At 45.3% G+C, this 12055-nt stretch overlaps 1 protein-coding gene across 2 annotated transcripts in view; it reads right to left on the reverse strand.

Annotated features, from left to right (window-relative positions):
- The window catches only part of rps6ka1 (ribosomal protein S6 kinase a, polypeptide 1), a 195540-nt gene extending 184255 nt beyond the window's left edge, over window positions 1-11285 (reverse strand). The window contains exon 1 of one of the 2 annotated variants that reach the window (XM_060934764.1): window positions 10786-11285. In XM_060934764.1, the coding sequence (XP_060790747.1) occupies window positions 10786-10848 (63 nt within the window). In that variant the 5' untranslated portion in view covers window positions 10849-11285. The remainder of the gene's footprint in view (window positions 1-10785) is intronic. The other variant, XM_060934765.1, reaches the window with a different exon arrangement.
- Window positions 11286-12055: the final 770 nt, after the last annotated feature.

Below are 12055 nucleotides of genomic sequence, written 5' to 3' on the forward strand. Positions count from 1 at the left end.
AAGGATCTGAGTGACTTTAACAAGGGCCAAACTGTGATAGCGAGATGACCGGGTCTGAGCATCTCCAAAATGACACATCCTTTGGGGTGTTCCCGGTACGCAGTGGTTAGTACAGAACAAAAGTGGTCCAAGGATCCAAAGGACAACCGGTGAACCGGCGACAGGGTCATGGGTATCGAAGGCTCACAAAAGAGCAACTGTAGCACAAACCGCTGAAAAAGTTTATGCTGACACCTTTCTGTTTTCGCCAGCATTCACTTTTTCAGCAGTTTGTGCTACAGTAGCTCTTCTGTGGGATTGGACCATATGGGCTAGCCTTTGTGCCCCATGCAAATCAACGAGCCTTCGACGCCCATGACCTTGTCACCGGTTCGCCTTTGGATCCTTGGACCACTTTTGTTTGGTACTAACCACTGCATACTGGGAACACTCCACAAGACCTACTATTCTGGAGATGCTCAGACCCGGTCATCTCACCATCACAATTTGGCCCTTGTCAAAGTCACTCAGATCCTTACATTCGCCCATTTTTCCTGCTTCCAACACATCAACTTCAAGAACTGACTGTTCTCTTGTCTAATATATCCCACCCCTTGACAGGTGCCACTGTAATGAGATAATCAATGATATTCACTTCACCCATCAGTGATCATAAGGTTATGGCTGATCGCTATGCAAGAAATACATCTCTTCAAAACAAAAACAACCTCGAACTCCAAGTGATGTTGTACACCTCCAGCTGTGCTGGCCACAGCGCTTCATTTGAGCCATTTGGGACAGTGTGTGTGTGTGTGTGTGTGTGTGTCTGTGTGTGGAGGGAGTAGGTTTAAGGGGCTGACTGCCAAATATAAACATGTCCCTGTGGTATGTGGTTGCTAACAGGAAGATTTTAAAAGGTGCCAAATCCTCGAACACAGCTGAATAAGCAGACAGAAAATTACACCAACTTCCCAGAACAGTATCATCATTAACACACGTTTCACAATACACGCACTTTCCCAGATTTATCACAAGTGTTATTTCAAAATAAAGCCTACAGACAAATCTAGTGACAAACTGACAGTCATGTTGCTTATGGCTTTGGAGAGGTGCAGACTGAAGGAACGGCGATTTGGAGAAAAGGACGGGGGCGTGGCCAGCCATACAATATGTAGATATACACGTGTTGTGTTTATGTTACATCATTACAGCCACAAAGCCCACCAACGAGTGATGCTACTTCAAACAAAAATACTGTTTGATATTCACCGAGAACTATTTGACCGTTCTTCGAAGATCGCATGCAATTCTCAACCACGTCAACACACACCGATATACAACCCCGATTCCAAAAAAGTTGGGACAAAGTACAAATTGTAAATAAAAACGGAATGCAATGATGTGGAAGTTTCAAAATTCCATATTTTATTCAGAATAGAACATAGATGACATATCAAATGTTTAAACTGAGAAAATGTATCATTTAAAGAGAAAAATTAGGTGATTTTAAATTTCATGACAACAACACATCTCAAAAAAGTTGGGACAAGGCCATGTTTCCCACTGTGAGACATCCCCTTTTCTCTTTACAACAGTCTGTAAACGTCTGGGGACTGAGGAGACAAGTTGCTCAAGTTTAGGGATAGGAATGTTAACCCATTCTTGTCTAATGTAGGATTCTAGTTGCTCAACTGTCTTAGGTCTTTTTTGTCGTATCTTCCGTTTTATGATGCGCCAAATGTTTTCTATGGGTGAAAGATCTGGACTGCAGGCTGGCCAGTTCAGTACCCGGACCCTTCTTCTACGCAGCCATGATGCTGTAATTGATGCAGTATGTGGTTTGGCATTGTCATGTTGGAAAATGCAAGGTCTTCCCTGAAAGAGACGTCGTCTGGATGGGAGCATATGTTGCTCTAGAACCTGGATATACCTTTCAGCATTGATGGTGTCTTTCCAGATGTGTAAGCTGCCCATGCCACACGCACTAATGCAACCCCATACCATCAGAGATGCAGGCTTCTGAACTGAGCGCCGATAACAACTTGGGTCGTCCTCCTCCTCTTTAGTCCGAATGACACGGCGTCCCTGATTTCCATAAAGAACTTCAAATTTTGAGTCGTCTGACCACAGAACAGTTTTCCACTTTGCCACAGTCCATTTGAAATGAGCCTTGGCCCAGAGAAGACGTCTGCGCTTCTGGATCGTGTTTAGATACGGCTTCTTCTTTGAACTATAGAGTTTTAGCTGGCAACGGCGGATGGCACGGTGAATTGTGTTCACAGATAATGTTCCCTGGAAATATTCCTGAGCCCATTTTGTGATTTCCAATACAGAAGCATGCCTGTATGTGATGCAGTGCCGTCTAAGGGCCCGAAGATCACGGGCACCCAGTATGGTTTTCCGGCCTTGACCCTTACGCACAGAGATTCTTCCAGATTCTCTGAATCTTTTGATGATATTATGCACTGTAGATGATGATATGTTCAAACTCTTTGCAATTTTACACTGTCGAACTCCTTTCTGATATTGCTCCACTATTTGTCGGTGCAGAATTAGGGGGATTGGTGATCCTCTTCCCATCTTTACTTCTGAGAGCCGCTGCCACTCCAAGATGCTCTTTTTATACCCAGTCATGTTAATGACCTATTGCCAATTGACCTAATGAGTTGCAATTTGGTCCTCCAGCTGTTCCTTTTTTGTACCTTTAACTTTTCCAGCCTCTTATTGCCCCTGTCCCAACTTTTTTGAGATGTGTTGCTGTCATGAAATTTCAAATGAGCCAATATTTGGCATGAAATTTCAAAATGTCTCACTTTCGACATTTGATATGTTGTCTATGTTCTATTGTGAATACAATATCAGTTTTTGAGATTTCTAAATTATTGTATTCCGTTTTTATTTACAATTTGTACTTTGTCCCAACTTTTTTGGAATCGGGGTTGTAGTTGTGCTAGATTTATATGCTAGATTTAGCTTTACCTGGCAGAGTTTGGGCTGCATCTCATTTTCATTTACTTCTTTTGAGAGTTTCACATACAACTTTTTAGCAACTGTAGTCGTCTTTGGCTTTGCATGTTTCTCCTATTTGTACAATAGCATCTAATCTTACAGTGCCACACTCATTTAACCAACACTAGGGTGCATCAGCTGCCCCCTAAAAATGAAAAGTTCCTCCGATCATGATGCATTTTTGTTTTTATGTTCCTTCTGGTAAGAAAACACACTGGGTGAAATATTTTGACAAAATTCAAAAGTTTAATGGCGGCACCAGGAGCTCAAAGTTATGGAAAAAGCTGCTATTTTATGACTTTTATGACAAAATTTCGATCACTTTTCATGAAACATTATGGCACCTTATAGAGTATACCAAATATCTTAGATACACATTTTTAGTACATATTCTAAATATATTATCAAGCACAGTTTGAGTTTTAGCTGTTCATTGAATCATTGTTCAACTACTTTTAAACAATACAAATGGATTATGAATCACATTAATGCTTCTCAATCCCTTGCAAAGGTTCTTAACATGATCTCTGGCTCACAAGAAATCAATAAATGGAGTCCAACATTGTGATTCAAACCTTACGCGAAAACATAAAAGCGTTTTTTGGCAAAAAATGAACCTCATGGTGCCACCATTAGACTTTTGAATATGGTCAAAGAATTTTACAGGACGTCTTTATTGGTGAAAAGGAACACCCAAACAAAAATGCATCAGATTTTATGAAAGTGAGGGCAACTGATGCACCCTAACCAACACCCACAAGTAACACGTTCTTCTTCTTCTGTTGTTGTTTAACCCTTTCACCAATGCAGATCGCTATTTCAGTCTCACTGTAGAAGGAAAACCCCTCTGGAAAAAAAAGTTGTGCAGTGGTGAAAGGGTTAATGGCATTTAGGTGCATTAATGCCACCTCCTGTCACGTTCGTAATGTCACTTACTATCAAATGGCAGTAAAAACAAGGTTAAAATAGATTAAGACAAGACGATATTCACAAACTATTTGGTTTTATATATAGTTTAATGACTATTCAGATATTCACAAATCATGACCCATCTCTACTACCACCCCCCCCCCCCCACCCAATAAATAAATAAATAGCTAGGTCCAGGTCAACTGTAGCTGCTAGCCACTAGCATTCGGGCCCTGATGAATGAATGAATGAACGAACGAACGTTGTTTTGTTTGCTTTATTTAATCCTCCATTTATGTTCTGGGAGCAAAGACATTTCACGCATGACGGGCTGCCACAGCTTTGCCTGTGAGACACACGGATAAGGAAAGCAAAGACATATCAGAAAGATGTTCTCAGGAAACACAGACCATTCATTAAGGTTTGTTTAGGGTTAAAAATAGGTTTAAAAGGTGACACACATTATGAGATACACAAAACACTATTTGTTTTGATGCAGCTTAAAAGCCACACACCACATTTTCCAACTAACAAATCATCCAACTTGATAACCACTGCGATGAACTTACAGTCTCACATCTAACACTTCATTTTGTCAAAATCCCTGGCCGAATTGACAGTATTTCGTTATTTGTCATGTGTGGTGGCGTGACCAACAAAATTCTAATCCATAATTTTCTATTCTGATAAAAATCTCTGTTGTGTCGTCGAAAAATCTTCCTTCTTCAAGCAACACATTTTAATATGCAAACGAAAATGATGATTCAATGAATATGCAAATTGGCCTGTGACATCATCCATCAACTCTTTGAGCATGTGTTAGCCACTTTCCCCGTTAAGAGTGGGCAGGGAAACCTCTTTCTACTGGGAAAGTGAATACAGTGGGGCTTTAAGGTCCATCAGTGGTTCTTAAACTCTAATAACGTACACTAAATGAGGTTTGAAAGGTATAATCCATTCATTCCCCCCCCCAAATGTACACTCTCAGAAATACAGGTGAATAAACTGTCGTTAGGTGCATCAGTGGAACTAATTAAGGTCCAATAAAGTGCAATAAATAGGCATTTAAAAATGAGTGTTGTAGTATTTCAGACCAGTCTCAAGACCACCTTCTGAAGGTTTTAGTCTTGTCTCAGAATCAACCACATTTTTACTTTTACATTTTTACCTCGTCTCAGATATAGAGACTTTATTTCAAGATCAGTCAAGAGCACATCTGTGGGGATTTCATTAAACTGCCTGTGCACTGTCAGAGTTATTTCTTAACATCGTTACTGTGATTGGATGTAAAATTTTCTACTTCAAATGTGACCAATAACATAACTCACTGCTAATTTTACATTTTCCTTCCTGATAAAAGCCGTCACCCCTTCCCACCCCTCCCCCACCCCTTCTCTCACACACCCTGGTCTAGTCCTGGTCTAGACTTGGTCTCAACCCCTCAGACTCCTGACTTGGGTTCGACTACAGCACAACATTATATTTATGTTTCCAGGTGAAAAAGACATACGAATAGGGGAGGAAAAGAACATGTCTCTGTGATGGTACCACACTAATGAGAAGGAAGAGTACAATTTGGCACCTTTATTTCTGAGTGTATTCCTGAAAAATACCACTTCAGTTAGAAGCAATGACACAACTGAATACCTTTTTTCATCCTGAGAGTGCAGTTAATACCCTTTTAGTCCCCTTTTTCCTCCTGACAGTGTCGTTAGAACCCTTTTAGTCCCCTTTTCTCTCCCGACAGTGTCGTTAGAACCCTTATAGGCTACGTTCACACTGCAGGCTGAAGTGACTCAAATCCGATCTTTTCGCCCATATGTGACCTGTATCCGATCTTTTATTGACAATATGAACGACACAGATCCGATTTTTTCAAATCCGACCCAGGCCGTTTGGATATGTGGTCCTAATTCCGATCCCTATCCGCTCTTTTCATATGCGACTTCAGTCTGAACCGCCAGGTCGCATTCATCCGACTTACACGTCATCAACAAGCCACAAACGTCACTATTCTGCGCTGAAGTAGGCGGTGGGTCTCTCAAAAAAAGTTACAACAACATGGCGCATAATCACGGGCACAGATAGAGGGTGGGATTCGTCCCACCCAGATTTAAATTCACCTCGTTCGGTCCCCCCCACTTATAGGGAGGAAAAAACGTCTATGCTGTCTTTCTTTGCATAAGGCAAACCTCACGGAAAAATCAAAAGACTAATTACCATTCGGTTTATTGAGGTGCACAGCAGTGTATACATAGTTGCAACAACTCACATAAAACAAAGACTGATATTCGGTTGGTTGAGCTGCGCAGACTGCACAGGTTGCGAGCTCAAGCTTGGTTGCTATGGTAACCCACAACAAGTTTGACAGGCATATCGGGGTTGGGGTTGGTTTGCTGGCAGCTTTGTCCCCCCCAGTTCAAAAAACGTATCTGCGCCCCTGCGCATGACATCAATGCGAGGGACGCTTCGGGCTGTGAAGGTTCTGAATCTTCTCAATGGAAGGACGCAGAGGTTAGGGAGCTGATTTCCATTTGGGGGGATGCAGCTATTCAAGCTAGATTGGATGGGTCATACCGCAACCGGGCGGTTTTACTTCCGTAAACACTGGCCATGCTCACTGCGTGTGCCGTCGTCGTATCCTGCAATGCGCATGCGGAACACTTTTAGGTCGCTTTTCGTTCATACTGAGGATCACATACAAGTCGCATATATTTGTTAATGTGAACGACCTCACAAAAAAATCGGATTTCACAAAAAAATCGGAATTGAGCATGAAGCCTTGCAGTGTGAACGTAGCATTAGTCCCCTTTTCCGTCCTGACAGTGTCGCTAGAACCCTTTTAGTCCCCTTTTCCGTCCTGACAGTGTCGCTAGAACCCTTTTAGTCCCCTTTTCCGTCCTGACAGTGTCGCTAGAACCCTTTTAGTCCCCTTTTCCGTCCCGACAGTGTCGCTAGAACCCTTTTAGTCCCCTTTTCCGTCCCGACAGTGTCGCTAGAACCCTTTTAGTCCCCTTTTCCGTCCCGACAGTGTCGCTAGAACCCTTTTAGTCCCCTTTTCCGTCCCGACAGTGTCGCTAGAACCCTTTTAGTCCCCTTTTCCGTCCCGACAGTGTCGCTAGAACCCTTTTAGTCCCCTTTTCCGTCCCGACAGTGCAGTTAGAACCCTTTTAGTCCCCTTTTCCGTCCCGACAGTGCAGTTAGAACCCTTTTAGTCCCCTTTTCCCTCCCGACAGTGCAGTTAGAACCCTTTTAGTCCCCTTTTCCGTCCCGACAGTGCAGTTAGAACCCTTTTAGTCCCCTTTTCCCTCCCGACAGTGCAGTTAGAACCCTTTTAGTCCCCTTTTCCCTCCCGACAGTGCAGTTAGAACCCTTTTAGTCCCCTTTTCCCTCCCGACAGTGCAGTTAGAACCCTTTTAGTCCCCTTTTCCCTCCCGACAGTGCAGTTAGAACCCTTTTAGTCCCCTTTTCCCTCCCGACAGTGCAGTTAGAACCCTTTTAGTCCCCTTTTCCCTCCCGACAGTGCAGTTAGAACCCTTTTAGTCCCCTTTTCCCTCCCGACAGTGCAGTTAGAACCCTTTTAGTCCCCTTTTCCCTCCCGACAGTGCAGTTAGAACCCTTTTAGTCCCCTTTTCCCTCCCGACAGTGCAGTTAGAACCCTTTTAGTCCCCTTTTCCCTCCCGACAGTGCAGTTAGAACCCTTTTAGTCCCCTTTTCCCTCCCGACAGTGCAGTTAGAACCCTTTTAGTCCCCTTTTCCCTCCCGACAGTGCAGTTAGAACCCTTTTAGTCCCCTTTTCCCTCCCGACAGTGCAGTTAGAACCCTTTTAGTCCCCTTTTCCCTCCCGACAGTGCAGTTAGAACCCTTTTAGTCCCCTTTTCCCTCCCGACAGTGCAGTTAGAACCCTTTTAGTCCCCTTTTCCCTCCCGACAGTGCAGTTAGAACCCTTTTAGTCCCCTTTTCCCTCCCGACAGTGCAGTTAGAACCCTTTTAGTCCCCTTTTCCCTCCCGACAGTGCAGTTAGAACCCTTTTAGTCCCCTTTTCCCTCCCGACAGTGCAGTTAGAACCCTTTTAGTCCCCTTTTCCCTCCCGACAGTGCAGTTAGAACCCTTTTAGTCCCCTTTTCCCTCCCGACAGTGCAGTTAGAACCCTTTTAGTCCCCTTTTCCCTCCCGACAGTGCAGTTAGAACCCTTTTAGTCCCCTTTTCCCTCCCGACAGTGCAGTTAGAACCCTTTTAGTCCCCTTTTCCCTCCCGACAGTGCAGTTAGAACCCTTTTAGTCCCCTTTTCCCTCCCGACAGTGCAGTTAGAACCCTTTTAGTCCCCTTTTCCCTCCCGACAGTGCAGTTAGAACCCTTTTAGTCCCCTTTTCCCTCCCGACAGTGCAGTTAGAACCCTTTTAGTCCCCTTTTCCCTCCCGACAGTGCAGTTAGAACCCTTTTAGTCCCCTTTTCCCTCCCGACAGTGCAGTTAGAACCCTTTTAGTCCCCTTTTCCCTCCCGACAGTGCAGTTAGAACCCTTTTAGTCCCCTTTTCCCTCCCGACAGTGCAGTTAGAACCCTTTTAGTCCCCTTTTCCCTCCCGACAGTGCAGTTAGAACCCTTTTAGTCCCCTTTTCCCTCCCGACAGTGCAGTTAGAACCCTTTTAGTCCCCTTTTCCCTCCCGACAGTGCAGTTAGAACCCTTTTAGTCCCCTTTTCCCTCCCGACAGTGCAGTTAGAACCCTTTTAGTCCCCTTTTCCCTCCCGACAGTGCAGTTAGAACCCTTTTAGTCCCCTTTTCCCTCCCGACAGTGCAGTTAGAACCCTTTTAGTCCCCTTTTCCCTCCCGACAGTGCAGTTAGAACCCTTTTAGTCCCCTTTTCCCTCCCGACAGTGCAGTTAGAACCCTTTTAGTCCCCTTTTCCCTCCCGACAGTGCAGTTAGAACCCTTTTAGTCCCCTTTTCCCTCCCGACAGTGCAGTTAGAACCCTTTTAGTCCCCTTTTCCCTCCCGACAGTGCAGTTAGAACCCTTTTAGTCCCCTTTTCCCTCCCGACAGTGCAGTTAGAACCCTTTTAGTCCCCTTTTCCCTCCCGACAGTGCAGTTAGAACCCTTTTAGTCCCCTTTTCCCTCCCGACAGTGCAGTTAGAACCCTTTTAGTCCCCTTTTCCCTCCCGACAGTGCAGTTAGAACCCTTTTAGTCCCCTTTTCCCTCCCGACAGTGCAGTTAGAACCCTTTTAGTCCCCTTTTCCCTCCCGACAGTGCAGTTAGAACCCTTTTAGTCCCCTTTTCCCTCCCGACAGTGCAGTTAGAACCCTTTTAGTCCCCTTTTCCCTCCCGACAGTGCAGTTAGAACCCTTTTAGTCCCCTTTTCCCTCCCGACAGTGCAGTTAGAACCCTTTTAGTCCCCTTTTCCCTCCCGACAGTGCAGTTAGAACCCTTTTAGTCCCCTTTTCCCTCCCGACAGTGCAGTTAGAACCCTTTTAGTCCCCTTTTCCCTCCCGACAGTGCAGTTAGAACCCTTTTAGTCCCCTTTTCCCTCCCGACAGTGCAGTTAGAACCCTTTTAGTCCCCTTTTCCCTCCCGACAGTGCAGTTAGAACCCTTTTAGTCCCCTTTTCCCTCCCGACAGTGCAGTTAGAACCCTTTTAGTCCCCTTTTCCCTCCCGACAGTGCAGTTAGAACCCTTTTAGTCCCCTTTTCCCTCCCGACAGTGCAGTTAGAACCCTTTTAGTCCCCTTTTCCCTCCCGACAGTGCAGTTAGAACCCTTTTAGTCCCCTTTTCCCTCCCGACAGTGCAGTTAGAACCCTTTTAGTCCCCTTTTCCCTCCCGACAGTGCAGTTAGAACCCTTTTAGTCCCCTTTTCCCTCCCGACAGTGCAGTTAGAACCCTTTTAGTCCCCTTTTCCCTCCCGACAGTGCAGTTAGAACCCTTTTAGTCCCCTTTTCCCTCCCGACAGTGCAGTTAGAACCCTTTTAGTCCCCTTTTCCCTCCCGACAGTGCAGTTAGAACCCTTTTAGTCCCCTTTTCCCTCCCGACAGTGCAGTTAGAACCCTTTTAGTCCCCTTTTCCCTCCCGACAGTGCAGTTAGAACCCTTTTAGTCCCCTTTTCCCTCCCGACAGTGCAGTTAGAACCCTTTTAGTCCCCTTTTCCCTCCCGACAGTGCAGTTAGAACCCTTTTAGTCCCCTTTTCCCTCCCGACAGTGCAGTTAGAACCCTTTTAGTCCCCTTTTCCCTCCCGACAGTGCAGTTAGAACCCTTTTAGTCCCCTTTTCCCTCCCGACAGTGCAGTTAGAACCCTTTTAGTCCCCTTTTCCCTCCCGACAGTGCAGTTAGAACCCTTTTAGTCCCCTTTTCCCTCCCGACAGTGCAGTTAGAACCCTTTTAGTCCCCTTTTCCCTCCCGACAGTGCAGTTATGTGTATAATTTGCCCCTAAGCCCCACCACACCCACCCTCTGTCCCGCACTGAACCACTGAATTTAAAAACAGTCCCATTTTGTGCCCTGTTCCAATATTTCTGACCTGGTCCGTTTTTTAAGTTTCTTTAGGAAAGTAAATTCAGCGCCCTAAAACCACCAAACTATCTCCAGCCAGACCCAATCAGAGGCAGTCAGACCCAATCAGAGCCAGCCAGAACCAATCAGAGCCAGCCAGACCCAATCAGAGCCAGCCAGAGCCAATCAGAGCCAATCAGAGGCAGTCAGAACCAATCAGAACCAGCCAGAACCAATCAGAACCAGCCAGACCCAATCAGAGCCAGCCTCAGGTGTAAAGCTGCGGAGGTTTTCCAGGGCTCGAGCTTTATGACCGATCCGCCACCGGAGAACCCGGGACTCGGCGCTCCCCCCCCCCGGTCAGTGGAAACCCGGTTTGAGGGCGCGGGCCGGGACTCGAACCCCTTACCTCCGCCTCCAGCTGCACCAGCTCCATTTTGGGCCAGGGCTCTGCGAGCTGCGCGAGCGGCATGGTGTGTCCGTTCCGTGTGGAGCGCGGTGGTGTAGCGGGACGCTGACTTTCTCCGCTCCGCTGGGGATGAAACAAACCCCGGTGATGACGTCAGGTTACCGCGTCGGTCCCCGGGTGAGCCGGTACTCCACACGCTCGCGCGTTAAACAAACGCAAACTCCCCGCAGCAGCAGCGCGCGCGGCGGGATTCCTCCCGGTTCTCCTCTAGAGTAATTACACTAATGAAGAGCTCGCGCTGGCTGGCTTGGTTTGTTTTTGTTTGTCTTACACGTGCATTCCTCCAAACAGCGCCGGAAACTCGGCTTCTCCGGTAACACGAACCTGCTCCGGGAAAGTGGTACTTCCGTTGTGCGCGCGCTTGCACGGCTGCCGGTGTTTCTAACTGTACCGCGCGACTAACCGACTGTCTGAGACTCCGCTCTCTCAACGGAGAAGTGTAAAAGCGCACGAGACCCCGCCGCGTGCACGCGCTGTGCAAGCGCCGCCTTCCGGCCGCCGCGTGCACAACCTGCGTGAAGCGCGTGCTCAAAACCGTGCGGAAGCCCGTTTCCGCCACCGTAATAATGAAGTTTCATATAATTTTGACTTAAGTTTTCATAACAATGACTTATCTCAAAATAATGAGATTATCTGATAATTATGACTTTCTGTCTCATAATAATGTGATGCTATATCTCATAATATTCACTATCTCATAATTCTGACTTGGTATCCCATAATAATGTGATGCTATATCTCATAATATTCACTATCTCATAATTCTGACTTGGTATCCCATAATAATGTGATGCTATATCTCATAATATTCACTATCTCATAATTATGACTTGGTATCTCATAATGTGATGCTATATCTCATAATATTGACTTAGTATCTCATAATTATAACTTAGTATCTCATAATAATGTGATCCTATATCTCATAATATTGACTTAGTATCTCATAATTATAACTTAGTATCTCATAATAATGTGATCCTATATCTCATAATATTGACTTAGTATCTCATAATTATAACTTAGTATCTCATAATAATGTGATCCTATATCTCATAATATTCACTATCTCATAATTCTGACTTGGTATCCCATAATAATGTGATGCTATATCTCATATCAACATAGTATCTCATAATATCGACTTATACTAAGTTGATATGAGATACTAAGTCGATATTATGAGATACTATGTTGATATGAGATATAG

This window comes from Neoarius graeffei, chromosome 11, assembly GCF_027579695.1.
Source record: "Neoarius graeffei isolate fNeoGra1 chromosome 11, fNeoGra1.pri, whole genome shotgun sequence".
In the NCBI taxonomy this organism is placed as follows: Eukaryota; Metazoa; Chordata; class Actinopteri; order Siluriformes; family Ariidae; genus Neoarius; species Neoarius graeffei.